Consider the following 24,365-nt stretch of genomic DNA (forward strand, 5'->3'; position numbering starts at 1 on the left):
GAGTCTGGGGTGTTTCTCAGCGGCGTCATCAGTGGTGGCGGTCGCAGCCACTTTGTGCTGCTCTGTCGCAACCTGCACTACCGACTCGGCGGGTTCCTGCCGCACACAGGCGTTGTGGCAGCCGTTACGGAAGAGACCGCGCTGCTTGTGCGAGGGCGCTGCCGCCTTCTGCCCTTTGAGACGGTGTACCTTGAGGACGCAGCCACGACGTGTGTGAAGCTGCACGAGGTGATTTGTGGCGCTGCTGGCACAGCGGCATGGCAGAACTACGAGCACTGTTACAGCGAGGCGTACGACATGATGGAGCGTAGCGAGTACGGATCGGCGCTGTGGTGGTGGGAGAAGGCGAGAGCCGTGGAGCAGGGCGCACTGGCGGAGGAATCGCCGCTGTGCAGGTCGTCACAGGCAGCGCGGCTTGAGAAAGAGTGCGTCATGCGTATGTCACGGGGCGACTATGCGCCGTTTGCGCGGCGACCACGCTTAGCGAATGGCGAGAATGACGGCGTGCCGCACAGCGATGTTGTTTCCACCGTCACCAGCGAGGAAACTGTCAGTCAGAAGACGGCCAGCGCGACGAGCTCCTTCCGTTTTGGTCCGTTGGTGACCGCACCCGAGAGCGACGCAGTGAGCTTGGAGGTGGCTGCTGGGTGCCTGCCGCATCGATTTAGGGACCGCCTGGGGAACGTCTGGAAGCGCGCCCTGAATCCGATCGAGGACCCCTCCACAGACATCACTCCCGTGTACATGGCTATATCCGCCACCGGGACGCTGGCGGTGCTGAAAGTGTGCCAGCTGACTGATGCGGCCGCTCGTCTGACACGCGCTGAGGTGGATGCTGCGCTTGAGGAGCTGATGGGCCTCAGGGTCAACGACAGTCTGGTGCAATACCTTTCGTATTGTTACGTCCCACCTCACCGCGTGGTGCTTGTGATGCAGTACGTCCCTGGTGGGACTCTGCGTGAAATGAAATCCCGGTACGGACGCAAGCTGCCGCTGACTGCCGTGAGGCGGAACGTCGCGTCGATGCTGCGGGGCCTGGCGCACCTGCATGGGCGCGGTGTGATCCACGGACGTTTGTGCCCCGAGAATGTGATGGTTGGTGTGGAGGGGCGGTGGCGGCTCAAGGGCATGCTGCTGGGTGCCGCGCCGCTGATACTGCACCAAGAGACGTACTATGTGAGCCCCGAGGTTGCTGCCGGCGGTGCGAAGACGGCAGCGAATGACGTGTACGCGCTGGGGCTGCTGCTGCTCGCGATGCTGACAGATTCCCACCCCTGGCAGTGGAGTGCGAATGCGGCGTTAGATCGCTCACGGAACGAGCTTGACTCGCTTCTAGCCGACAGTACGGCGTTCCGCGAGGCGCTGCGTAATGGGCTGCTGACACCGGTGCCGACCCCTGCAGACACAGACGAAACGCTGCGGACCGTGCTGGAGGCGTGTCTCCGCACCGCCCCAGGGGATCGGCCCACTGCTGCCGATATTCTGTTTTTATGTAACCCGTGAAGTGTCGGGTTTTGCACATCTGAGGTGGATACAAAAGTGCAAGAATGAACCGGTGTTGTTGCCGGTGCTGCTTTTTATTCCAGCGTGGCCAACGCCAATTTTTTTTGACTGCGTTTCGTTTTTATATCTTTATTTATTAGTACTATGTTTTGATCAATTATATATTCTGAGCTTGTTGGTATTATGTTTTTGAAAGTATTTCTTTTTAGTTGTTTTTTGTTTGTTTGTTTGTTTTTTTGTGATTTTCACGGATGTTTACTAATGACCGCCCCCATGTAACCTTTTCTGGCGGCGCGGGAAGCCGCCTACTGAATCCTTTCGATTTATTTTTCTTTTTTACTTTTTTCTGTGTGCAACTGCGTGTGGCGATCATTTCGCTGCATTGGTGACGGTGTTGTTGAAGTGATGTCGATGAGCCGCAGTCCACCTTCTTAGCCCTTTTTAGCTGCCAGCGACTGCTTCTGCAGAAGGTGCTGGCTGTGCGTGCTGCCTTCACAGTTCCTTTTTTGTGTGTCTATCCACCCGTTTCACCACCCTTCACCGTAGAACATTTACACTAGTTAGTTATTCACAGCGTCACCATTCCGCGCACCGCAATGCGCTTTGCGGGAAGCGATGCATCGTCCAGGAGCTCTGCCCCCCTTCATGGCGACGACGACGGACACGCATCGAGGCCCGGCAGACACGTTAATCAAAGTCGAGAGGAGGGGAGCGGGGTCTCTGAGGGTGCATCTCACAAGCGGCAGCCGTCAAGAGCACTGGAAACGATGCATATGGCCAGTGCACGGAGACACAATTATGGGATCCGTGACTCTAGAGGAAGCGACGTCGTTTTTCTCCGGACTTGTGAGTCGCAGGCGCGTCAGGGGCCATCGGTAAAGGCTGATACAAAAAAAGAGTCTGCAAATGCCAGCGTCTCCGAGCTGCAGAAGACAGAGGACGTGGCGACGCGTGAAGCAGTTTCGGCGTCCTCACGTGGGGTTGCCTCGTCCAGCGCTGTTGTTTACAAAAGTGAGGATTGTCTGGGAGCGGACAAAGTGTTCAGGCTCTCGGACAACGCTGGCAAGGACGGTAGGAGTTCTAGAATTAGTCGTCTGAGTGGGAAGGCTTCTTTGACTGTTTGTGATCGGTGGGGTGCAATGGACAGTGCCGTTGCTGAGGGCGAGGTGCCAGCATTGCCCAAGATGACTAACCTGAATGCCAAGTCGCAAGAAATGTCTGAGGTTCGTATGACAGCGGCATCGTTTCCTCGTGAGGTTCTCTCCCGCACGGATTCTGCACATCTTCTGATACGGCACTCTCCCCCATTGCGGAGCACGCTCACGCTTTCTCTCCGCTGCTGGGTGCTTTGCCCTCTCGTGGTGATTTTATTGGTGGTGGCCGCAGTTACGATGGCGTTATCGTTTGCAACGTCGAAAAGCAGCTCAGAAAGCGTCTTTTTGTCCCTGCATGACGTGGTGTTGGACAGCATAGAGGAGTCTGTGGGAGATTTAACGTTGACAAAGATGGCACGCATGGCGGTGTCGACAGGAAGCATGTACTTTTCTAAGAACACCTTCCCCAACCTTCGGGCTGACATACTGATGCCGCTGGAAGGCGGCATGATGTCGCGTCTCTGTGCTGTTCTTCGCGACATGGATCCTGCTAAGATGGTCTCTTCTCTCGGCGCTGTTTCGCTGACGAGACAACAGGCTGCCGTGTGCTTTAACTCTCGTTCACGCCCTGGCAACTTTGTGGGTACGGTGAGTCGCAATGGTGTCATTAAGGGCTTCTACTACGTTGACTCCGTGACACTGGAGTACAAAACCCCACTGGAACCCCTGGAAAAAGTTGATCCCCCCATGAGCATCGATGACTTTACCAAATCCCAGCGCTTCGAGAAGGTGGTCGAGAAATGGAAGACTGCGGTGGAAAAGGGTGAGCCGATGCTGTCAGAGCAATATTGGGTGACGCCGCGCCACCCGCCGAACTATGTTGTGTTTGTCTACCCATTCTTTGAGGTGTATGAAGACGGCAGCACCGGTGTTGGCTACATTTACTCAACGATGTTCACGGATGACATTGCGAGCATTCAGTGGTACAGCCCTACTGAAAGTGGCATACGTGTGATGCTTGTGGACCCGGATGTCAGGGCAGAGCAACTGTTGGTTGTTGCAAACAGCTGGGGTCAACCACTCGCCAACGTCACAAACGCATGGCTGGCAACCGTGAGAGGCGATCCAGTGAAGTTTATGCACGTTGAGGACGTGGAGGACCCCATAATGCGCGAGGCGCTCAAGCACGTGGACCTTTGCGCCGCTATCAGCAGTGGCAGCGATCAGAATGCCTCCTTTCTTTACGGCGGCTTTGACGGACGAATCACTGCGAAGCGCATTGACGTTCAGGGTGGGGTGAAGTTTCTTCTTGTGGTTGTCACCAGTCGCAGCTACTACTTGGGGCCCGTGATTTTGTACCGCAATGTTGCGATTGTGGCGGGTATTGTGGTGTTGCTGCTGGTGACGGTGGCCTGCGTTGCGTTTGTGGAGTGCTGCTTGGTGATACCGCTTCGCGCCACACGGGCAGAACTGAAGCTTGCGCTGGGTGGTGCTCCGGTGAGTGCCAGGAGTCGTCGTCGCGCTGTGCTCCGCGAGGTGCGGGAGCTGGAGGATGTGTGCACCACTTTGCGTTGTCGTCTTGACAAGGTGCGGTTGTACATGCCCGACCGTTTCAATGCGAGGGTTGCGGCCGCTGGTTACGGCAGTCCATTTCGAAGCGAGTGTGGAATTGATAAAGCCAGCCTGGACGGGTCAAACAGCGAAGAACTGAAGCGAGTGACGTGCAGCGTCGCCTATGTGTACTACACCCCCCGCACTGTCCGCAACCCCACCGACGCCGTTGTGGAGCTGATAATGCGGGCGGTGGTAAAGATTGCCACTGACTGCGGCGGGTGCTTCGAAGTGCAGCGTCCCGACTACTGCGTGATCAGCTTCGGTGCACAGTTGAGGGGCAAGGAGTTTGCGGCCGAGGCCTTGGAGGCGGTGGAGTTTGCTCGTCGGCTGCGCGAGGAGCTGACGGCGTGCGCGGAACTTGATGGTCTGTACCGTGTGATAGTGGAGTCTGGGGTGTTTCTCAGCGGCGTCATCAGTGGTGGCGGTCGCAGCCACTTTGTGCTGCTCTGTCGCAACCTGCACTACCGACTCGGCGGGTTCCTGCCGCACACAGGCGTTGTGGCAGCCGTTACGGAAGAGACCGCGCTGCTTGTGCGAGGGCGCTGCCGCCTTCTGCCCTTTGAGACGGTGTACCTTGAGGACGCAGCCACGACGTGTGTGAAGCTGCACGAGGTGATTTGTGGCGCTGCTGGCACAGCGGCATGGCAGAACTACGAGCACTGTTACAGCGAGGCGTACGACATGATGGAGCGTAGCGAGTACGGATCGGCGTTGTGGTGGTGGGAGAAGGCGAGAGCCGTGGAGCAGGGCGCACTGGCGGAGGAATCGCCGCTGTGCAGGTCGTCACAGGCAGCGCGGCTTGAGAAAGAGTGCGTCATGCGTATGTCACGGGGCGACTATGCGCCGTTTGCGCGGCGACCACGCTTAGCGAATGGCGAGAATGACGGCGTGCCGCACAGCGATGTTGTTTCCACCGTCACCAGCGAGGAAACTGTCAGTCAGAAGACGGCCAGCGCGACGAGCTCCTTCCGTTTTGGTCCGTTGGTGACCGCACCCGAGAGCGACGCAGTGAGCTTGGAGGTGGCTGCTGGGTGCCTGCCGCATCGATTTAGGGACCGCCTGGGGAACGTCTGGAAGCGCGCCCTGAATCCGATCGAGGACCCCTCCACAGACATCACTCCCGTGTACATGGCTATATCCGCCACCGGGACGCTGGCGGTGCTGAAAGTGTGCCAGCTGACTGATGCGGCCGCTCGTCTGACACGCGCTGAGGTGGATGCTGCGCTTGAGGAGCTGATGGGCCTCAGGGTCAACGACAGTCTGGTGCAATACCTTTCGTATTGTTACGTCCCACCTCACCGCGTGGTGCTTGTGATGCAGTACGTCCCTGGTGGGACTCTGCGTGAAATGAAATCCCGGTACGGACGCAAGCTGCCGCTGACTGCCGTGAGGCGGAACGTCGCGTCGATGCTGCGGGGCCTGGCGCACCTGCATGGGCGCGGTGTGATCCACGGACGTTTGTGCCCCGAGAATGTGATGGTTGGTGTGGAGGGGCGGTGGCGGCTCAAGGGCATGCTGCTGGGTGCCGCGCCGCTGATACTGCACCAAGAGACGTACTATGTGAGCCCCGAGGTTGCTGCCGGCGGTGCGAAGACGGCAGCGAATGACGTGTACGCGCTGGGGCTGCTGCTGCTCGCGATGCTGACAGACTCCCACCCCTGGCAGTGGAGTGCGAATGCGGCGTTAGATCGCTCACGGAACGAGCTTGACTCGCTTCTAGCCGACAGTACGGCGTTCCGCGAGGCGCTGCGTAATGGGCTGCTGACACCGGTGCCGACCCCTGCAGACACAGACGAAACGCTGCGGACCGTGCTGGAGGCGTGTCTCCGCACCGCCCCAGGGGATCGCCCTACTGCGTTGCGACTTCAGGAGGTGCGTTGTGATAGGAGTTTGTAATTTTTGTTGGGTTTTATATTTTCTTTTTTTGTGTGTAGTGCTGTACATTTTGTTGTTGTCGTTTGTTTGCTTTTTTTGTTTTTTGTCTTGCGTGTGGTGTGAATGGCAAATTTTTTTTTTTTTTTTTACAGCATTCTATAGTAGTGCTTTGTGGCGTGGAGGCGATTGTTAATTGTAGGGGTGGTTTTATATTGGAATGACTGTGTCTTGTCTTGGTTGGGCAGTGTGCCTGTGGTTTTATTGATGACGTCTATCCGTATTCTCATTAGTTTTGTTTTTTGTTTTTTGTTGTTGTTGTTTTTGATGTTGTTTATTTTGCGTGTTAGTAGTTTCTGTACGGGTGTATTTGTGTGCGAGATGTATTTAATTTATGATGTCATTAAGAATTTGCATTTTTATTGAGACGTATGTTTTGTATTGGGTGTGTTTGGCTTGTTTTTGTTCTTGTTCTTGTTGTTGTTGTTGTTGTTGTTCATTGTCGTGGTGGTGGTGGCGGTGGTTTATTAATTATTATTTGATTATATACGCATACATTCATATATTTATTTATTTATTTATTTATTTATTTATATTTATGTATTTAATTATTTGTTTGCTTTTGGTTCAGTTATTTATTTTATTTTATTTTGACTTCTTGTCGATTGTTTTTATTTTTTTATTTTATTTTTTATTTTTTTATTTTTTTGATGATTTAAGGGAAAAAAAAGAAATGACGGATCTACAGGAAGGCAGCATTTATGCTCGTGTGGCAATTCTTCAGTGGGCTGCAGACATTCTTCACGGGGAGTATGCTTCCTTTGGCAACATTCCTGCGAAAGATATTGCGGTACTTCTTCATGCGATCTTTAATACCCCATGCGAGGGTGGTTCAATGGACACAGGGGGGACAGCTTTGGTCTCGCTGCACAACATTCAGTTTTGCGAGCATCCAACTCCCACGACACTCTTCCTCAATGCGAAGCGCGTTCTTTCTCTTGTGCAAACTCTTAGTTCCTCCGTGGTTGATGGCAATGGCGACATGAACGTGGCGGAGGGTTGTGGTGGGTGCAGCCGTCCGCTTTCACTGCCGGCGGTGGGCAACATGACGGTTTCTGCGTGGATGGAGGGAAAGGCGTTTGTGGAGGAGTTGAAGATGTGGCGCTGGATCCGGGCGGAGGCGTTTCGCCGTGGACTAGAGAAGGAAGAACTGGAGCGTAGGGCACAAAAGTTCCTCCACGGCGCAGCAAACCCCAGTAAGGTGCCATCATCACACGAAAGTACAACAACCGGACCTGCGTTGGAGCTGGAAAGTGGCCCTTCGTCTGGTTCGGTTGGAAAACATGTGACCTCTCCACGAAAGCGGTCACGCGAAAAAGATACGGGAGCGCCCAATGCGCCCGAAGCTGCTCTGGATTCGGGGAATGGCGCCAGCAACCAAGTAAAAGGTCCGGCTGCGACTGATATCAAGCCGGAGAGCGGGCGTGATGGAGGCGTGCGAAATCGTATGCGCACTGACATTGTCGTTCCGCGTGGTAGGAGAGGGGATGAGTCGACTTATATTTCCTCACAGTATGATAAGGTGCCGAGAGAAGATAAAGGTGAGGCAGTGTCACTGCCACATATGACGTGTGACGGTGTTGCGGTCGCGCCGAAGCTTCTAAATGTCCTTGAGGAGGTGAAGAAGGAACTAAAGGAGCGTAAGGTGGCCGCAGAAGCTTCGGCTGCCGCTTGTGGCAGCATCACGGGGTCCATCACCACTGCATCGCGTGGAAGTGAGCCTCATGTGATAGAGGAGGCGTGTGGCAGTGGGCATCCTGTCGTGGGGTGTTCATCGTGCCCTGCTATCTTCTCGGAGGCGCTGCAGCAGAATTACAGTGCCATTGAAAGACTAGAGACAGCACGAAGGCTAGCTGTTGCCGCGTGTCTTAAGAAGGACGCAGCAGGCCTTTTAGAAGCCTTGGCATTTATTTGACTGTTGTTACTAGTGGGTGAAACGGATGGAAGAAAAGAAGAACAAGAAGTAAGGGTGATAATGATAGCGACACATAACGGCTTTCATTGATTCACCTGTGTGCACATTGAAGCGGAGGCAAATTAATCTTGGTAGGGGAATTGCCCATCACTTTCTTGCTTCTACCCCGCTACAAGACAACGCATCGCACGTTTAGACCCTCAACGATATAGCTGCATCTTTAACATGTTGACTTCCTCTACGTAGAAGCCGCTGTACGCTCATTAACCCGGGGAGGGGGGCTGGACGGATAGTTTTGAAGGAGCGTTTTCTGACGCCAATTACGACATGACAGTGAACGTTTACTACTTCCCACCCTCATGAAACAGAAGGATCTACCAGTTATTTTTTTTTCTTATTTGTTCTGGTGTTTTTGTGATGTTTTTGACTACCCTTGCCACCGCACAGCATTCAACGGCTTCATTTTTTAGATTTTTCGTCCGCGACTGAGGGAAATTTTGCCTTATTATTGTGTGTTGAGTGAGGCACGGCTTTCTCTCTGAATGGATGGATATGTGTTCCGCTGCATGACAGGAGGAACTCACGCACAAACACGCAGAAGTATAGACAGAGCAAATAATAGTAATTTAAAAAGTAGACAAGACATCGTCATCAATTACTGGAGGGGTGGGGGAGATGCCTTGTGCGCGTCAGACGCAGCAAGGTGTGTTTTATTACCCTTCCAAATGACTGTGACGGCAGGTCTTTTTTTCGTTTGTGTGTGTTTATTTGCTTGCTTGCTTGTTTGGGACTGGAGGGAAACGACAACGGCTACAATAGGATGGGAAGAGTGAGAAATCGTACCACATGTCTGCTGTCGTGGACGGGCCACACGCCATTGGTGTTATTGACGTGAAATTTCTCTTTTTTTTTTTTTCTTTTTTGTTGCGGTTTTTATTGGAAGCAGGCTGGTAGAGCGGCGTACACAAACAAACAGGCGGAATACATTCATTTGTATTTCATATCAGCACGCGTTTTTTGTTGTTGTTTTTGTGGTTTTCCCGTTTAAATGCTTCGTCGGCCGTGCGTTTCCGCAGTTGACATGTTTGCTGGCGCTTCCTCGGCCATTGTAGCAGTCAGCCCACGGCGGGGCATTTCGACCGAGCAGAAGGATATCACACGCAGTGGTCAGCCCCATCCCCCCGCTGTGCCGCACAACGAGCCGATTCTTCCAATGGACTTCAACCCCCACATTGAGTGGTTTGAGTACCCAAAGGAAATTTTTGACCCAAAGTACCCATACACCCGCGAAGAAAGTATTCGCATGACGGAGGAGTCGTGGGAAAGCACAATGGATGAGATGGCAAGCCGATACGGCATGCGGCTCAATATGACGACAAAACCAACGTATTGGATGGCGTGGAGTATAATGGTATTCTACTCATGGTACACCCTCTGGGGCTGCTACCGTGCGATGGGGACGGAACCCGGTTGGCCACACTACCGACAAATAGTGCTGAACCAGCCCAATGTTCCGACGCTCGAGGAGGATGACATTTACTTGGATCAGTGGATCCGGCCAGAGATGCGTGAGAAGCATGCCAAGTTTGATCTTTTCTGGAACTGGAAGCCGCTTGTGAACCGTGACGGCGCAAAGACGACATGGCAGATTCCCATGCAGTACCATGACGAGTCCGAGTGGAGGCACATGACAAGTCCAAACTAAGGAGTGAGGTGAAATGGACTTTCTCCTTTATCTTTTTTGTTTATGTGTGCGTATTTTTTGATTTTGTGGGCGTGCACACCGTTTTTCGCACGTATTTTTTTTTTTTTTTGCTGGGTGCGGGTAGGAATAAACAGGTAGAGAAGGTGAAAGAAAGAGAGAGGAGGGAATGGGAATGACGTCTTATTATCGTTCTTTCTAACAATTGCGGATGCTACCATTGGAATACACGTGGATGATCGCAATTGGAAGGATGCAGACAAGACAAGTCACATGGGGGAGAAGAGTTTAACTGGTGTGTGTGTGTGTGTGTTGGCGGTGGACACATGTACGGGGGTGGCGAAAAGGGTAGATGTAGTTGGGAGGGTTGGGTTGGATCTGGCAAAGGGGAGGGGTGAGTATATGAAATAGGGAAAGAAAGAGAGGGGGTGCTAAAAAAGCTGTTAGAAAGAATGAGTGGGTCGGTATGCACATATTTGATGATGTGCGGAGTAGTCATGATAGCGAGAAGGAGAGAGAAATTGTGTGTATGTGTACGTATGCCTATATATGGGCTTTCTTTTTTTGTGCATCACTTTCCGCTGTAATGTCGATGCATACGTACTGGAATGAGTTTGCATCCATGTGTAATTCTGAATAAATGTATAGCTTTATTAATTTTATTCTCTCTCTCCCCCATATCTTTCTCTATATCTCTCTCTTTCACTTTTCTTTTTTTTTTTTTTTGCTTTTAATTGGTATTTTTCTGCTAGTTGACTGCGTTTTGTGCGGGGAAAGGGAGAGGTACTTTTCGTTTAATTCACATAAGAACACAGTTACATATTTTATTTTAATCAAAAAAAGTGAACTGTTTAGTTAGGGGGGCTGGGAAGGAGGGAAATTGGCACTCCGCGACGCGTCTTTCTTGTTGTTGTTGTTGTGTGTGTGTGTGTTTGTTTCTCCCTGTGTGAGTGGGTGAGTGAGTGTAGCAATTGACATTTGCGGCTGCGGGGAGATATGAGGGAATATGGGAGGGGGTTAAACGCAGATGACGCACCACCTCCAAGGAGTGGTGGCACTCTTCTAGCTCCACTGCGGCTTACACAACAACAACAACAAGAGAAAAGACAGCCATCCGAAGTCGTTCCTTTACTGCAGCATCTCACTTCATCCGGCGAGGGTCTACAGCAGGTGCACGTGAAAATGGGAGCAAAGCCGTTGCAGCCCATTGGTACGATGGCGACTGGAGCGGGGTCGCAGCGTGCGGGTCAGGCCATGACAGAGCACGTGCCGTTGAATAGTGCGCCCACGCATTTATCTGAATCCAAAGCGATAAACTCATTCAATTCATCGTCACACTCTCCGCTGCAGTCATTTGAACTCAAGGCAGATGGAAACGATACAATGAATTCTACCGGGCAGTTGAAACAAGCGCCATTCTTTCCAATTCGGTTGGAAGAGCCGCGGGGAGCCGCACTGGAACCTTCAATCCCACGGGTGCGGCAGACCGTTGTGTTTGTGGAGGGCTCAAGTTGTTCACAACCACCGCCAGAGACTGCAAACAGCAGGGAACCTACACCACAGCTCTCCCATGAAAAGGAGCAAAAAATAAATGCAAACAGCTCTACCTCTGGATGGAATGCGAATTATTCTCCCCCGTTTTCAGAGGCTAATAACACGTCTTTACCTCTCAATGATGTATGTAGCGTCTCCAACCCCACGGTGGGAGGGAGTAGAACTCTCCCTGTGACACGGCCAGAGCCTCAAATAAACGAAAACCCTCCCAAAATAGCCGCCTCGATTAAGAAGTTGGGGGATATCAACTTGTCAGCCTTTACACAGTGGTGCAGTGAGAATGTACTGGATCCTAACGGGCTAACGGAAAGACGCCTTGGGCGGAGGAGGAGCAGGAGATGGATATCCAGCACGTGGGATCTCGTGAGTGCGACAACGGTACGGTCGCGTAAAACAAAGGGCAGTTCAGTTTCGATGGGAGGTGCAACGAAACGAACGACCAGCAATGGGTCGAACGGGGGAATATTCACACCTGAAGATTCCACGCTAAAAATACCACCAAGAGAAACCCGTGAAGGACTCAATCGACGCCTCAAGAAGGACGCCCAGTCCCTTTATTCATTGGAGCTTCCCACATTTGATGAAGAGACGGGAACTTTGGGAGATGCATGCGTTTTTCCCCGATCCCTTGCAGTGGATGTTGCCGTTGAACATGTTATAAGCCAGGAACGTGGGGAATTGCGAACTAAAGCGACAGGTGTGGGTATCCTTCGCTTCCTTAAGGAATTTGATGAGAGCTGCGAGATTATTTATTTGTACTTTTGGTATGCGATTGCCCATATACGTCGGATAAAGTCGGAGAAAATGCTCATTGGCCGTTACATTAATTTGGAACGTATCGTTCGCGGGGCGTTTCCCCGTTACAAGGCGGAAATGCCAACCATTAAACAAATTGGATGTATTCTGGCGAAGTACGCCCCAACTGATGAGAGCATTAGCGAAAATAACTCAGTGGCAGCGGCGCGGGAAGAAGTGGAAGTGGAGGAAGCGGTGCCTCCTTTTTTCCCCGCCATCTCCAACGTGCATTTACTCGGTGGTCCCGGCTCTATTGTTAGTGAGGAAAGTGGACGCACTGCATTCGTTTCTCAGTATCCAAAGAAAAAACGTCCAAGAACAGGCAGTGGTGGCGCCGACATCATCCAAGCTTTTGATGAGGCTGTGGATAAATCATTACTGCAAGATCCGGCGATTATTTCTCTTTGTAACGAAGCCATAAACGCCTTTACGGTCGTACAAATGGAAGTGTATGAACTTGCTGAATTTGCACAACGTTGTTTTCATCGTCTTGCTGTTTTATTTGGTCAGGCCTTTGAGCGACTGGCGGAGGAAAAAGATGAAGTACTAACGGCCTTTACGTTTATAGTACCACATGTCGTGTATTATGTATTTGTGTATTGTTTTCCAAATGATGTTGTGGCGGGCATTTTTAATGCTGCCTTGCGGATGAATTTGTACCGTATCTTTTATTTCTGGTGTAGTGGACTGGTGGCTACATACGTGCGGGTGAATAGATGGCCGAAACCGCTTACGGACGGAAAAAAAAGTCTATTGAAATTTATTGCACAACAGGCCGGATCTCCAACTTTATCCCAGTCGACAGCATCAGTTATATCCCCTATATCACCCAAACGTGGAGGAAGTGCGTTTATTGCTCAAGGGGAATCGAATAGTCAAGGCGTGGTTGCAGCCATTGGAAACTCCAAAAGTCTGTCATCGCCCACTGCGATGGGTGAGGAGCGCCTAGAGGCACTAGCAGATGATACCTTTGAGGAGGTGGATGTGGAAGTTGCGAATGGACACTATCGTATAGCGCTTGAGTTTAAGAAGTACGCGAAGCATGTCAACTACCTTCTGCAGGAGTTGCAGAAACGCACCGAAGACATGCATCGGGAGGCGGCTCATAGTTCACTGATACCGACACCTACAGATATAGAAAACACCTCCATGGGGGGAATGGCTCAGCCGGATCGATTTTTTAACAAATTGCCATCCGTTCAGATGAGTGCTAGTCCCCAGCTCCGAACTGTTTCTTGGAATGGCGGTTCTGCGAAGAAAAAAATGCCTGAGACGCGTCAATTGCCAAGGAAATCGACTTTGCTTATTCCCAGTAATAATCATGATGCCGCGGGCAATTATGATGAGGCTGTGCTGCCTGCCATTTCGCAGGCGAACGGTGCTGTCAAGAAGACAAAGGCACTACCAGTCAACAATGACTGTATTCTTTCTGGGTTTCCACTTGAACACACGGCCATTCATGTGAAACAGTACATGATGCGACCGACGGGAGTAGCCCCGGCGAAGGTGCCTCTTCCGCCATTAAATGTTCCTTCGACGGAGGGCACAAACTCTAACGAGGCCGCGTCGCCTCATGCAGATAAGCATCACACTTTACCGAGCTTGCGGACCGTCAAAGTTCCTTTGCCCGTAGCCTCTCCATTCTTCCAACACTACTCAAGCAAACGGCTTGCTTCAAATGCGGCGGGAATCAACGAAAAATCGTTTCCTCGAAAATCGACGCGACACGACAAGCCTCATCCTTTCTTTTCCGAGTGTGTCGTACCCACCTCAATGGGTTCGCCCAGCAGTTCCATCTCCCATGCAACAGCCACACGAAATTCTGTAGGAAGCTTGTCCTCATCGACACTGGCGCCGTCTATATCACAGAAACGTGGTGTAGGTGCCAAGAACCCGACGAATTCCCTGATGCTTCCACACGTTAGAAGGAAAGCGATTAACTTGATGCTCATTCCGCCCTCCGATGCTCAACTACGGCCGCTAAAGTTCAAAAGCCTGACAAGAGAAGTGACACGACGACAGTTGGAAATTGAACGACAAATGGATCGCCTCTCGGGGCGCGAGCAGATTCTTCGCCGTAAGTATGATGCTGAAACCCAGCAAGGCTCCCGTCGTGTCCATCAGCTTTTGTCGGAATGTCACTCAGACAAGCAGAAAATTGAGGCGTACGCGGGTTTTCTCAGCGATAAGAGGAAGAAGAATGAGGACACCATGAGACGCAAACAAAAATTTCCTCTGGAAAGGATTAAACGATGATGTTGACTGATTTAATGGACGGACGGGGAGTGTTTCTCGTGACGTAATTCACGGGAAGTGGATCGATGTGAAGAAAAAAAAAAAATGAAAAGTGGGGGGGGGAAATAATAAAATAAAATAAAATAAGTGGGGAATGACGAGAGGGATGTGCGTATGCTCCGTGTGAGGGATATGTATTTATATATTTATATATACGAAGCGGTGGAGAGGCGCGAAGGCGTCATACGCCGAGAAGCACCAAAAGAAGGGGGGGGGGGGGAATATATCATATTGCATGTATGCATGTACCCCTGTCTCTGTCTGTGTGTGTCTGTGTTTGTGTTTCAACTGATGTGATCTAAAATACAAATTTTATGAAGTGACTTTTTTTTATACATTCGCATTTGTGTAAATGAAATAATACCCCAAAAAAAAAAAAATTTTAAAAGAAAGAAACTCTGATTATGCTTTTTTTTTTTTTTTTGCTTATATTAAACCAGAAATACTTAAAAAAAAAAAAAAAAAAAAAATTGAAAGAAAGAAGGGATGACGTGAAGAAATTTTTCTATTGGAATGGAGATATCAACATTGGAGAGAAGGAAGGCAGTAACTTTGATCCTCTTTTTTTTTTTTTTTTTTCCTTTTGCTTTTTTTCTTTGAGGGGTACTTCATGGAATGTGCGAGAGAAAACAAAACAAAACAAAAGCGCGGGGGGCGGGAGGGGGGTGGATGAAATGGCGATATTTCGCAAGCATCAAAAATGGAGGTGGAAAAACCCCGCATAAATTTTTGTTGTATTTATACTTACATATTATATATTATATATTATATACATCCATGCATATATGGATGTGTAAATCGATTTTTATATACATGGAGTTATTTTTCCTTTTTTTTTTTTTTTTGTGTGTGTGGGGGTTTGGGGGTTTTTTGTTTTGTTTTATATTTTTCTCCTTTCTTCTTTCTTCCTTCTTCTCCTGTTCGAAACGGTGGCAGGATGCATTGAAACCCACATATATTTTATAATATATGTGTATGTGTATGTGTATGTATCTTGATAGGTCTACAGTTAATGTTTAGTGCGGTATATTTGTAGGTTGGACACATTCACATATGACTTGGCTTTTTTTATTTTCTTCCCTTTTTTTTTTTTTTTTTTTTTTTTCTTTTCTTTTGCATGCTTTTGATGAGAGGAGGAAGTAAGAGAAGAAGGATGGAAGGGGAACTTTTCTTTTATTATTATTATTTTATTATTATTTTTTTTTTTCCTTTTTTTTTGAGGGGAGGGGCGGGTTATCTGCGTGTTGCCGGATGCTGCGGTGGGCAAATGACGCGTATACATTTGTAACAATTGTGAGGTTATTATTATTATTATTATTATTAAGGAAAAGAAGAAAAAAAAAAAGGACTTTGCCATTGCCACACTTTGATCCCTTCATTGATGCGTTTACGGTTTTTTGTTTGTTTGTTTGTTTTTATGTGTGTAATTGCTTGCCTGCATGTATGCTGTTTATATGGCGGAGTTGCCGTGCTTTTTTGTTTTGCTTTGTTTTTTGTTTTTTTTACTGTAGAGCACTGTTGTCTTTTCTTTTTTTTTTTTTTTTCCTTACACAGAGCGTGTGTAAACTGTTGGAACAGGAAGAGAGGAAACGCATTCTATCCTTTTATGTATGCGAAATAATTACGATTACTCGTTGGAAGGAAATATATATATATATATATTTTTCTCTCTGTTTATATGTCAATTGACCTTGCCTCCTTTACACCAGACCTGCGGTGTTGCGTTGGTGAGAGGTTTTACGCCACGGTGGCCTCCCCTTTTTTTTTTTTTTTTTTTTTTATTCTCCGTCTATACTTACGACACATGACAATTGGCACCTGTCTCCTGCGACGGGGGTTTATACTGATATAAATATAAATGTATATATATATATGTGTGTGTGTGTGTGTGCCAGTAGGTGCATGCATGCATGTGTACACACACATGCTTCCATCGTCTCTTTTTGTTTTTTCTTTTTCTACTCCTGTAATGTTATTTTGGCAGCATGTGCAGGAGGAGCCTCTCTGTGCTTCTTGGCAATTATTATTTTTTTTTTCCTTTTTTTTTTTTAGTTGAGTGAAGAAAGGTGGTGTTAATAAAAAGGAGAAGAAAAGGTGTAAATACTGATATAAGGGAGAGAACAGGCGAGATTAGTCATGTATGGTACCAAGAAAAAGGGGGTGAAGTAGGGAAATTAAATAATTGAGGAATACATTGAAAAGGGTATATATAAATATACATAGACAGAGATAGAGAGATACTCTTACGCATACATACGGTATCACATTTGTATAATAACTGTTTATCAATAAGAGTCCACCGTCTGTGTAGAGTGCAGCGTTGGAGGCATGGAGACACCTCGTGACGTACCTTCAACGCAACAACATCCATTTAATTTCACGGGGCAACGGCCAGAAGAGACGGCGCACAGGTCATTTCACTTTACATGTACATTGGAAGATCGTGAAAAACGTAAACGGGCTGCGGCAGTGCGATGGACGTCACCTTTTCAAGACACCGCCGTGAAGACTTCAGGAAGAAAACATTGCACGGAGGTCCCGTCTGTAAACGAGCCACCCCCGCCGAAAACAACTTCATTGCATGTTGTTGCCGCATCCAATGACACCACGAAGGCCATTGCGTCAGGAGACGGTCCACTCTCCCTCGAGATCCTTCTCCATGAATCGCAGCAGCAGCTTTCGGCATTGTTGTGGCAAAAACGTCGCTGCCGCACACTACAGGCGGCGTTGGATGCCTCACTGGAGCGGCAGAAGGTCCTGGAAAACGCCCTTGTTGAGTCAAGTGGCGAGTCACAAGAGACGAGAGAGCAGTACCGCGCGTATGTTGCCACGACGGCAGAGGAATTGCGTCAGACGAGGAAGTCGTTGAGGGCGAGTGAGACGGCGTTGCGGGTCATAGAGGACGAGGTGGGTGGTCTTCGGAGGGAAAATGAACGGCTCCGCCAGCTGCATCAACAGGCAGAAGAGGATCACACAGTGCGGCGCCGCCAACAAGAAAGAATGGAGGATCAACTGTCGTGTCTACTTGCAGAGAAGGAGCGGATCCAGGGGGAACTGAGTACGTCCCGAGCACGCTGCCGTGAGCTGGAGACGTTGCAGAATGCGAAAGAAACAACAATCGACGAGTCTGCAGAAGGCAACGATGAAACGAAGAACATGGACAAGAAAAAGATCATCCATGGCAATGACGATAATGGTGGCAGTGACGCTGCAAGAAGGGACGAGATAAACACAATTATAACTCTGCTAGAGGACGAATTGGACCGTCGGCGTGCGGAGATGGATGCCATGAAGGAATCCACCGAAGCATTTCGGGAGGAGGTGCGGCGGGTGTTTGGTATGGCATGTAAACGGTTGACGGTAGTGAGTCAACGTGGTGCTCAACTGACGTCAGTCCTCGCATGCGACAGTAAACAACTGCAGCGAGGGATGGAAGAGGATGTGGAGAATGGAGGGGACATGGATTCCCTTTTCGCCACACTCGAAATTATTGTGCGGCGTCTAGAGCAGCAGTGGTGTTGCTTGGAGGAGAAGGTAATGTCAAGGGAAAGTGAATCCCAAAAACAAAAGGAACTGCAGAATCAATTAGATGCCATGAAAGAGGCACATCTGGCAGAGCTGCAGACGATAAAGAGCACCAGGCAGGAGGCGACAGAGCGGCTGCATCAAATGGAAATTCGGTACACGCAGCTGCTCCGCGCTATGGAACGACAGAGTCAAATGGTGCTTGCCGCCACCAACACCGACATGCGAATTAGCAGGGGAAACAGAACATCACGCACTAAAGAAAAGCCTAGGAATAAACAGGAGGATGGCGACAAGAATAGTGATGACAGTAGCAGTAACAATAACAGTCATGAGGAATACATGGAGGGGCGGGGCGAGGAACGCGGGAAAAGAATGGCATGTGAAAAAGAAACATTTCAAACATATGAGTGGCACTTTGGCAGGAAGGAGTTTATGACATGTGAGACGATATTGGATCCTTCCTATGATAGAATGGTGTATACGCTGCTGCGGCGTACACGCCAGGCGACAAGAAACGCAATCCGACAACTACGCGAGGCACGTTCAAAGCATGACACTCTTCTTAAGCTGCAGGAGGAGAAGCAACGGCAATCGATGGCCATAAGTGAGGAACGCGTAAGGTATCAAGCCACAGTGAAGCGTTTGCAGACATCTCTGAAGGCGGCGCACGACACGGAGTCTTCTTTGAAAACGAAAATTGCTGCGGTCATGCGTACAGCTGAGTTAGAAAGAAATTCTCTTGTACGGCGAGCGGAGGCTGCGGAGCGTGATGTGCAGGCCAAGTCTAAACAGGAACGGCTGCTGCAGCGGCAAGTACGTGAGATGCTGGAAGAATATGAGGCGGCAAAACAAGAGTTGGCCGCGCGTGATGATAAGATTGCCGAACTCAGCGCAGAGCTTGCCGAAGGTCAAAGTACGACCCGTGAGAAACAATTTGACTTGAATACACTACACCATCGATGTGAGGATTTGGTTCGCATGACAGATGTTCTGGAGACCCGTGTGCGGCGTGAAATACAGAATCAAGACGTATTCTATGAACTCTTAAGGAAGCTGTGCGGCGCTGTGGCAGTCCTGACGCTGCGGTTAAGTACTGTGGCGGAGGAGCGGGATGCTCTTTGGCGTGCCTACGAAGCGCGAGAAACCGACTGTCGGGCCGCCCTTCAAGTGCTTCAGGAGTTTATGAAAAAGGAGGAGGAGGAGGAAGGACAGGAATTGGAGTTGGGTTTGCAGAAAATTGGCCGTGTGTTACCTTCGCATCATGGACGTTCATTTTATGTCATTGTGGCCGTTGTGATAGCATGTCATCGTATGCAGCATCTGCTGTCTTCCCGTTACAGTAGGCGCCACGTCATGTTTGCCGTATACAATGAGGATGACAACAGCACAAACCTTAGAAACAGTGGTCGTGATTTGAGCGGATTTGCTCTTTCACCGTGGCACATGCTGAAATCCAGAAATGTTCTTTCTCTTGTAGCGTCTGTGCCGCGTGTGTCGGCGGCTCTTCGGCGGCAAAGTGGGGGAACGAGGATGCCGTTTGTCCACCTTCCACCGCTGAAGACCCTTCTTTCTGTCATTGCATCTCGTGATAGAAACGGCACTGCAGAGCATGAAGTAAACGATACATTGGAGCAAATATTAGCCCTTGCAGAGCTGAACAACAACGTGGAGGCCAATCGATTCTGGCTTGAAGCGCATATTTCACGGGGTGTGGCTTATGCCGCTTCTGCTGCAGGTGGTGGTGGTGGTGGCGGTGCTTGGACGCGTCGTGGTTTGCCGTGCGTCAATTCCCAGCCCATACATTGCCGTGGGATGCTTGCAGAGAAACTTCATTATGTTTTGCACACCGTCCGTGATGCCGCCACGGAGTTTCGGCAAAAGATGCGTCAGAAAGACGCCTCCATTCAAATAGCAGAGGAGGAGAGCCACCAACTGCGCTCCATGGTTCAGGAACGCGAAGGAATTGCCGCAGGTTTTGCCCAGCAACTTCGCGAGTATGAGGAACATGTGGCGACCGCTTTTGTAGGCCGTGATGTTTATCAAGAGCTACAGGATCGGTTGCGTGCGGCCCACGACGCCCTCCAGGAGGAACGTGAGGCACGGCGGAAAATAGAAGAGGTCAATGCCGCTCTGCGCCAAAGGGAGATTGAGTTGACACGAATTGTGCAGCTCTTACGGGATGAGGTGCGGTCACTGTCTATAGAGTTGGCGGAACAGACTTCTCATGATGATTCTCATTGTCAGCGTATAGATGCCTATTTGTCGACACTGCGCCTGTCACCATCTCGGAGAAAAACAATGAATACCAGCAGAGAGAGCAATAACACACAGCTGTACGTCCCTCGATCTGTGAAACTCACTTCTTTGCCGTTTACTGCCATCTCCTCCATGAACACACATCCAAACACAAACAATGAAGATGGCGGTAATTTGGACGAGGCAGTGCGGCAAGTTCTTTCGGGCCTTGCGTCGCGGCTGGAGCAGGCTGAGGGCAACCCACTGCAGCCATGAGAGCGTGTAGGATGAACATGCCCGTTAATTTCATTTATTTATGTGTTGTTGTTTGTTTGTTTTTCTCTCTGTGTGTGTTTCTGTTTCTGTGCGTGTGTTTGTTTGTTTTGGCTGATATCTACCAACATTTTTTACTCTCTCTTGTTGTTGAGACATTGTTAGGTGGGTGTTAGGAGGAAAGTCCGTATATATAATTATATATGTATTATTTCTTTCTGCAAGCATACCCACACGTACATACATAGATTACAGGGTTAGTAGTTTGGTTCCTCTCACCCCACACACGTTAGAATGAATAATGTGAGGAGTGAAGGGGGAAATCCCATGAGGAGTTCCATAACGACGCCTGGAGACGAGGCGTATGCCCCGGTGTGCACGTTTTTTGCGTGTTGTGTGTGCCGCCGCACGGTGTCGCTTGATGGACAAAAAATGACATCTCAAAAGAATCTCCCAGTCCCATCCGCAAATCGTCTCTCGTTGTCGGGGTTATCATCCCCGTCATCTACCGGTGGGTTCCTGATGTCATCACAGACGACACGTTATTTAGACGATGAGGCAAAAGAGCGTCGTCGCCGTCTTCGGGATGATCAAATGAGTGTTCTCCGTAAACTTGAAGAAGAATTTCAGCAATTGGAGGAGCAGGAGCCGAAAACATCTTCTCAGGGAAAGGCTGACTTGGAGGATGACTGGGAGGAGCGCGAAACCCTGCGTCGGCAGAAACTGCACCCTGCGATCAAAGGATCCCTGTTGACTGCGGCGGGAAAGTACGCACCGCTTTCACCATCACCACTCTCGCCGTGGCTGAAAGAACGGTACGCCGTGTTGAGAAAAAATATGTCTCTTGTGCGAAGTGGCGAGCCTCAGACGGTAACATCGAACAAGAAACGCACGACAATTGCCCAAGATCGCATGGTCACGCGTCTCGCACCATTTTTTATATATCAATATGAGTGGTTTGCTCCCGAAGAGCCCGTTGTGTACATGCAGGAGCTATGGCGCATGTTTCACAACGGTCCCGTTCCACCACCGCAGCCCTCAAGCAAACTATCCGCTCAGCAAACCGAATTTCGTTCGGAGCAACCGTTGCCACGAGCCACTGCGACACCCGACGCTTCGGCCATGCAAATGAGTGCAACGCATCGACGTGCATCAACGCAAACAGCATCCGAGCTTCCGGTACCACATGCAGATGTTCTAGTTTCGCCGCTGTGTCCCTTTACGTGCGTTGAACCCTCTTCTGTGGCTTCAGGAGAAGAAACGTTTGCCTTTTCTCCCCAATTGTCCGTTGCCGCGGGACATGTTTTGCCTCCGCGCATCAGTCAGATAACGGCACAGGCAACCGCAAATTTGCCACACTCGGCACGCATTCTTAATATGCACAAAATTAAGTCTATGGTGCCTCACGCGGGGGGAAAATACGCCAGCATGATCCCTACAGCTGCGCAAAAAGCGGGAACGACAAGCGTTGCCTCATCCCTGACAACAGCATCTTCGCCGGGGCAGCCGTGCGTCCCAACTTTCTCCAGAGAGACATTTCTCTTTGAATTTTCTCGACACCTGATGCGTCTTGTAGTGCATAAGAGCCGCACGAACGTTCCGCTCTGTGTGCGTTGTTGGAAAGACTCTCTAGAGGCGCAGCAAAAGGAGACGACCCGTATCATGGAGGACATCATTGCCCTCTCGGCGGTGTCTGCCAGCCCTGATGCGAAAAGTTTTGTCCTCTGCTTTTGCCCACGCCGTAAGAGGGATGTGGCAAGCGATGAACCACATTTTGGCATCACAGGGGGAGTGGGCATCACCGATCGTAATGAAAAAACTTCAGACAGACGGCAACTTTCCGATAGCGATAATAGGTACACAAATGCTGATACGACCGAAAACGATGTCATCTCTCAGGAGTCGTTGTACCGCTTGCAAATTGAAGTATGGGAGGTGGAAGCGAATTCAAGACTGATGGCGAAAGCTTGCCAAGCTCTTCATGATGAGCTGACTGTGCTATCAAAGCAACGAACGGCGGTAAAGCTTGAGTGGGACGAAGCAATCGCCAGGTACAACGCTCGGAAAGTGGCTTCTTTTTTTGATATCGAAGATGCCGCGTCTGGGGTATCATTGCGCATGCAGCTTGCAGCCTGTAGTTGTACATGGATGTCGAAACTACATGCGATGTCTTTGGCGTTCCCTATCGACACAAGTGGAACGGTGGCCACTATTGCGGGTTTTCGGCTTGGAAAATGTCCTACAACTGCGCCGTCACGGAGACGCTCATTTGCTGCCCAACAGCGCCGGGCCGCGTCTGCGCCACCGTCAAAGAACATATTTGCAGCGGAGATGAGTAGAAGTCTCGAGTCAACAATGCTGATGAACCAACTACATATGCAGAAGGAATACGCACGCAGCCTTCTTGGGAGCCGCAATGACACTGTAAGTATAGCGGAAATCAATCAGGCATGTGGATATCTGTTGCGGCTCTTGGAAACCATCATTGGCCATCATCGTATTTCTCTGTCAACATTTGTGCTGCGACCGAATGGAGAGCAAAGTACCGTGGAATTTGTTCCCGCACGGGGGTCATCGATGCAGATAACACGTCGCTCGTCGGACTTTTTTATTTCTGAGAAGTTTTTTTCATGGAGAACTTTCGGTGCCGCATGTGTCATTGTCGCTTCATGTGTGCGGGAAATTGCCACTTGGATGAAAGAGCGCCTAATTTCTCTAAGAGAAGCCGTTTACCGGCGCTTCATTGTGGAGCAGGGGACGATGCATTCCTCGTGGGTCTCTTCTGCCACCGCCGTTTTGGAGTCAATAGAGTCGGTTGACGCGCCATACGATATCGTGCATGACAAGGTGGACGGTTTCCCTGTACGCCACGGCGACGTGAGTGAGAATCTCTGGACGTTGGGGATGAAAAAGTTGCTGGAAGTTGTTCAATGGTGTGTAATGGTCTCAACAAACGTGGACGAGTTGCAACGTTTACTGGAGGAGACGTAGGGACGACCCACCAACCGAGAGGAATTGAAGAGAAAGAGGGAGAGAGGAGGAAATGACGAAACTTATAATAATAACGTGTTCTGGGAAAAAGTAACAATTCCTCCCTGATATTTCTGCGCACACACAGACACACAAACAAATTTTACTGGCGTTTTTTTTTTTTCTTTTTTTTTTTATTATATCTGCTGTGGGGTAGCGTGAGAAATTGATTTGCTTCTTTGACAGCCATCCACTTTTTTTTTTTTTTTTTTTTTTTTTTCCTTCCTCCCCCCTACCCTCGCCTTTTGGACGCTCATTGTGCCGTCATGACGGCCTTCTTGCTGCTGCTGGCTGCTCTGTGATTTTACAAACATGCTCTTTCATTACTTTTCTTCTCTCATTGTATGTATGTGTGTTGCGTTCATGGGCGGTTGCACGGGAGCAGTAATTTCAGCACTGTAATCGCGGCAAATGGCAGAGCTCAGTCCAGTTGCACTTCTTCCTGGCGGATGTCAACAGGACTGCGCTCTTCCTGTCATTAGCCACGCGAATGTCATTGTATACTGCTCTGCAGCAGCTATCTACATGCATACACCAAATACAATTACTCTTCCCGCCTCGGCAGGAGCAGCAGTAGGAACAGAAAGAGTAAAAAATGAAAATGAAACATTTCATAATTATCCACTAACACGTATTTTTGCCAGCGGTGTCGTTGGTGTCATTTATTCCTTTGACTTTAATGACGAGTACATGGCATGCGTCACAAGCACTACAAACACAGTTGTCTGGCGCATCGCGGATGGAGAGAATTTAAATGACAAGCGTGTGCCGAGTTGTGTTGGTGAATTCTTCCGGCGTGAGGGTGGCCCGTCGGTGGTGCGGATAGCTGGAAAATATCACATTCTCTACGGTACAAAAACCGGCTGGGTCGTCTCCGTTAACATGAACGACGGCA

At 49.7% G+C, this 24,365-nt stretch overlaps 8 protein-coding genes across 8 annotated transcripts, besides 37 other annotated features; all 8 read left to right on the plus strand.

The window, feature by feature from the left end:
- Nucleotides 1-406: a sequence feature (heterozygous, Esmeraldo-like haplotype).
- Nucleotides 1-1,503, plus strand: Tc00.1047053511657.10 (protein kinase, putative; the record flags this gene model as incomplete). The annotated part of the gene is made up of 1 exon (XM_806072.1): nt 1-1,503. A coding segment is annotated over one exon (1,503 nt), but the record flags the coding sequence as incomplete, so codon positions are not given.
- Nucleotides 407-823: a sequence feature (areas merged during assembly that could not be assigned to a particular haplotype. This can correspond to areas where the two haplotypes were merged or to regions with more than two copies in the genome that were merged during assembly.).
- Nucleotides 824-953: a sequence feature (heterozygous, non-Esmeraldo-like haplotype).
- Nucleotides 954-1,463: a sequence feature (areas merged during assembly that could not be assigned to a particular haplotype. This can correspond to areas where the two haplotypes were merged or to regions with more than two copies in the genome that were merged during assembly.).
- Nucleotides 1,464-5,001: a sequence feature (heterozygous, non-Esmeraldo-like haplotype).
- Nucleotides 1,713-1,743: a microsatellite.
- Tc00.1047053511657.20 (protein kinase, putative) lies at nt 2,100-6,107 on the plus strand (the record flags this gene model as incomplete). Its single annotated transcript, XM_806073.1, has 1 exon — nt 2,100-6,107. The coding sequence occupies one exon, from the start codon at nt 2,100-2,102 to the stop codon at nt 6,105-6,107; it is 4,008 nt and encodes a 1,335-aa protein (XP_811166.1).
- Nucleotides 5,002-5,418: a sequence feature (areas merged during assembly that could not be assigned to a particular haplotype. This can correspond to areas where the two haplotypes were merged or to regions with more than two copies in the genome that were merged during assembly.).
- Nucleotides 5,419-5,964: a sequence feature (heterozygous, Esmeraldo-like haplotype).
- Nucleotides 5,965-6,007: a sequence feature (areas merged during assembly that could not be assigned to a particular haplotype. This can correspond to areas where the two haplotypes were merged or to regions with more than two copies in the genome that were merged during assembly.).
- Nucleotides 6,008-6,058: a sequence feature (areas merged during assembly that could not be assigned to a particular haplotype. This can correspond to areas where the two haplotypes were merged or to regions with more than two copies in the genome that were merged during assembly.).
- Nucleotides 6,059-14,753: a sequence feature (heterozygous, non-Esmeraldo-like haplotype).
- Nucleotides 6,215-6,235: a sequence feature (AT_rich).
- Nucleotides 6,373-6,419: a sequence feature (T-rich).
- On the plus strand, nt 6,478-8,058 carry Tc00.1047053511657.30 (hypothetical protein, conserved; the record flags this gene model as incomplete). Its single annotated transcript, XM_806074.1, has 1 exon — nt 6,478-8,058. The coding sequence occupies one exon, from the start codon at nt 6,478-6,480 to the stop codon at nt 8,056-8,058; it is 1,581 nt and encodes a 526-aa protein (XP_811167.1).
- Nucleotides 6,540-6,580: a microsatellite.
- Nucleotides 6,640-6,792: a microsatellite.
- On the plus strand, nt 9,107-9,763 carry Tc00.1047053511657.40 (hypothetical protein, conserved; the record flags this gene model as incomplete). The annotated part of the gene is made up of 1 exon (XM_806075.1): nt 9,107-9,763. One exon carries the CDS (start codon nt 9,107-9,109, stop codon nt 9,761-9,763), a length of 657 nt encoding a protein of 218 aa, XP_811168.1.
- Nucleotides 10,424-10,486: a sequence feature (CT-rich).
- Nucleotides 10,678-10,726: a microsatellite.
- Tc00.1047053511657.50 (hypothetical protein, conserved) lies at nt 10,757-14,365 on the plus strand (the record flags this gene model as incomplete). The annotated part of the gene is made up of 1 exon (XM_806076.1): nt 10,757-14,365. One exon carries the CDS (start codon nt 10,757-10,759, stop codon nt 14,363-14,365), a length of 3,609 nt encoding a protein of 1,202 aa, XP_811169.1.
- Nucleotides 14,472-14,491: a microsatellite.
- Nucleotides 14,754-14,827: a sequence feature (areas merged during assembly that could not be assigned to a particular haplotype. This can correspond to areas where the two haplotypes were merged or to regions with more than two copies in the genome that were merged during assembly.).
- Nucleotides 14,772-14,792: a sequence feature (AT_rich).
- Nucleotides 14,828-16,553: a sequence feature (haploid, non-Esmeraldo-like haplotype).
- Nucleotides 14,853-14,874: a microsatellite.
- Nucleotides 14,966-15,002: a microsatellite.
- Nucleotides 15,153-15,176: a sequence feature (AT_rich).
- Nucleotides 15,224-15,320: a sequence feature (T-rich).
- Nucleotides 15,468-15,519: a microsatellite.
- Nucleotides 15,578-15,602: a microsatellite.
- Nucleotides 15,704-15,727: a microsatellite.
- Nucleotides 15,798-15,907: a microsatellite.
- Nucleotides 15,877-15,952: a sequence feature (T-rich).
- Nucleotides 16,047-16,070: a sequence feature (AT_rich).
- Nucleotides 16,163-16,184: a microsatellite.
- Nucleotides 16,252-16,320: a microsatellite.
- Nucleotides 16,554-24,365: a sequence feature (heterozygous, non-Esmeraldo-like haplotype).
- On the plus strand, nt 16,733-20,443 carry Tc00.1047053511657.60 (hypothetical protein, conserved; the record flags this gene model as incomplete). Its single annotated transcript, XM_806077.1, has 1 exon — nt 16,733-20,443. The coding sequence occupies one exon, from the start codon at nt 16,733-16,735 to the stop codon at nt 20,441-20,443; it is 3,711 nt and encodes a 1,236-aa protein (XP_811170.1).
- Nucleotides 20,473-20,551: a microsatellite.
- Tc00.1047053511657.70 (hypothetical protein, conserved) lies at nt 20,735-23,431 on the plus strand (the record flags this gene model as incomplete). The annotated part of the gene is made up of 1 exon (XM_806078.1): nt 20,735-23,431. The coding sequence occupies one exon, from the start codon at nt 20,735-20,737 to the stop codon at nt 23,429-23,431; it is 2,697 nt and encodes an 898-aa protein (XP_811171.1).
- Nucleotides 23,583-23,606: a microsatellite.
- Nucleotides 23,665-23,690: a microsatellite.
- Tc00.1047053511657.79 (hypothetical protein, conserved) lies at nt 23,882-24,365 on the plus strand (the record flags this gene model as incomplete). Its single annotated transcript, XM_806079.1, has 1 exon — nt 23,882-24,365. A coding segment is annotated over one exon (484 nt), but the record flags the coding sequence as incomplete, so codon positions are not given.

This window comes from Trypanosoma cruzi, genomic scaffold (assembly GCF_000209065.1).
Source record: "Trypanosoma cruzi strain CL Brener 1047053517151 genomic scaffold, whole genome shotgun sequence".
Taxonomy (NCBI): domain Eukaryota; phylum Euglenozoa; class Kinetoplastea; order Trypanosomatida; family Trypanosomatidae; genus Trypanosoma; species Trypanosoma cruzi.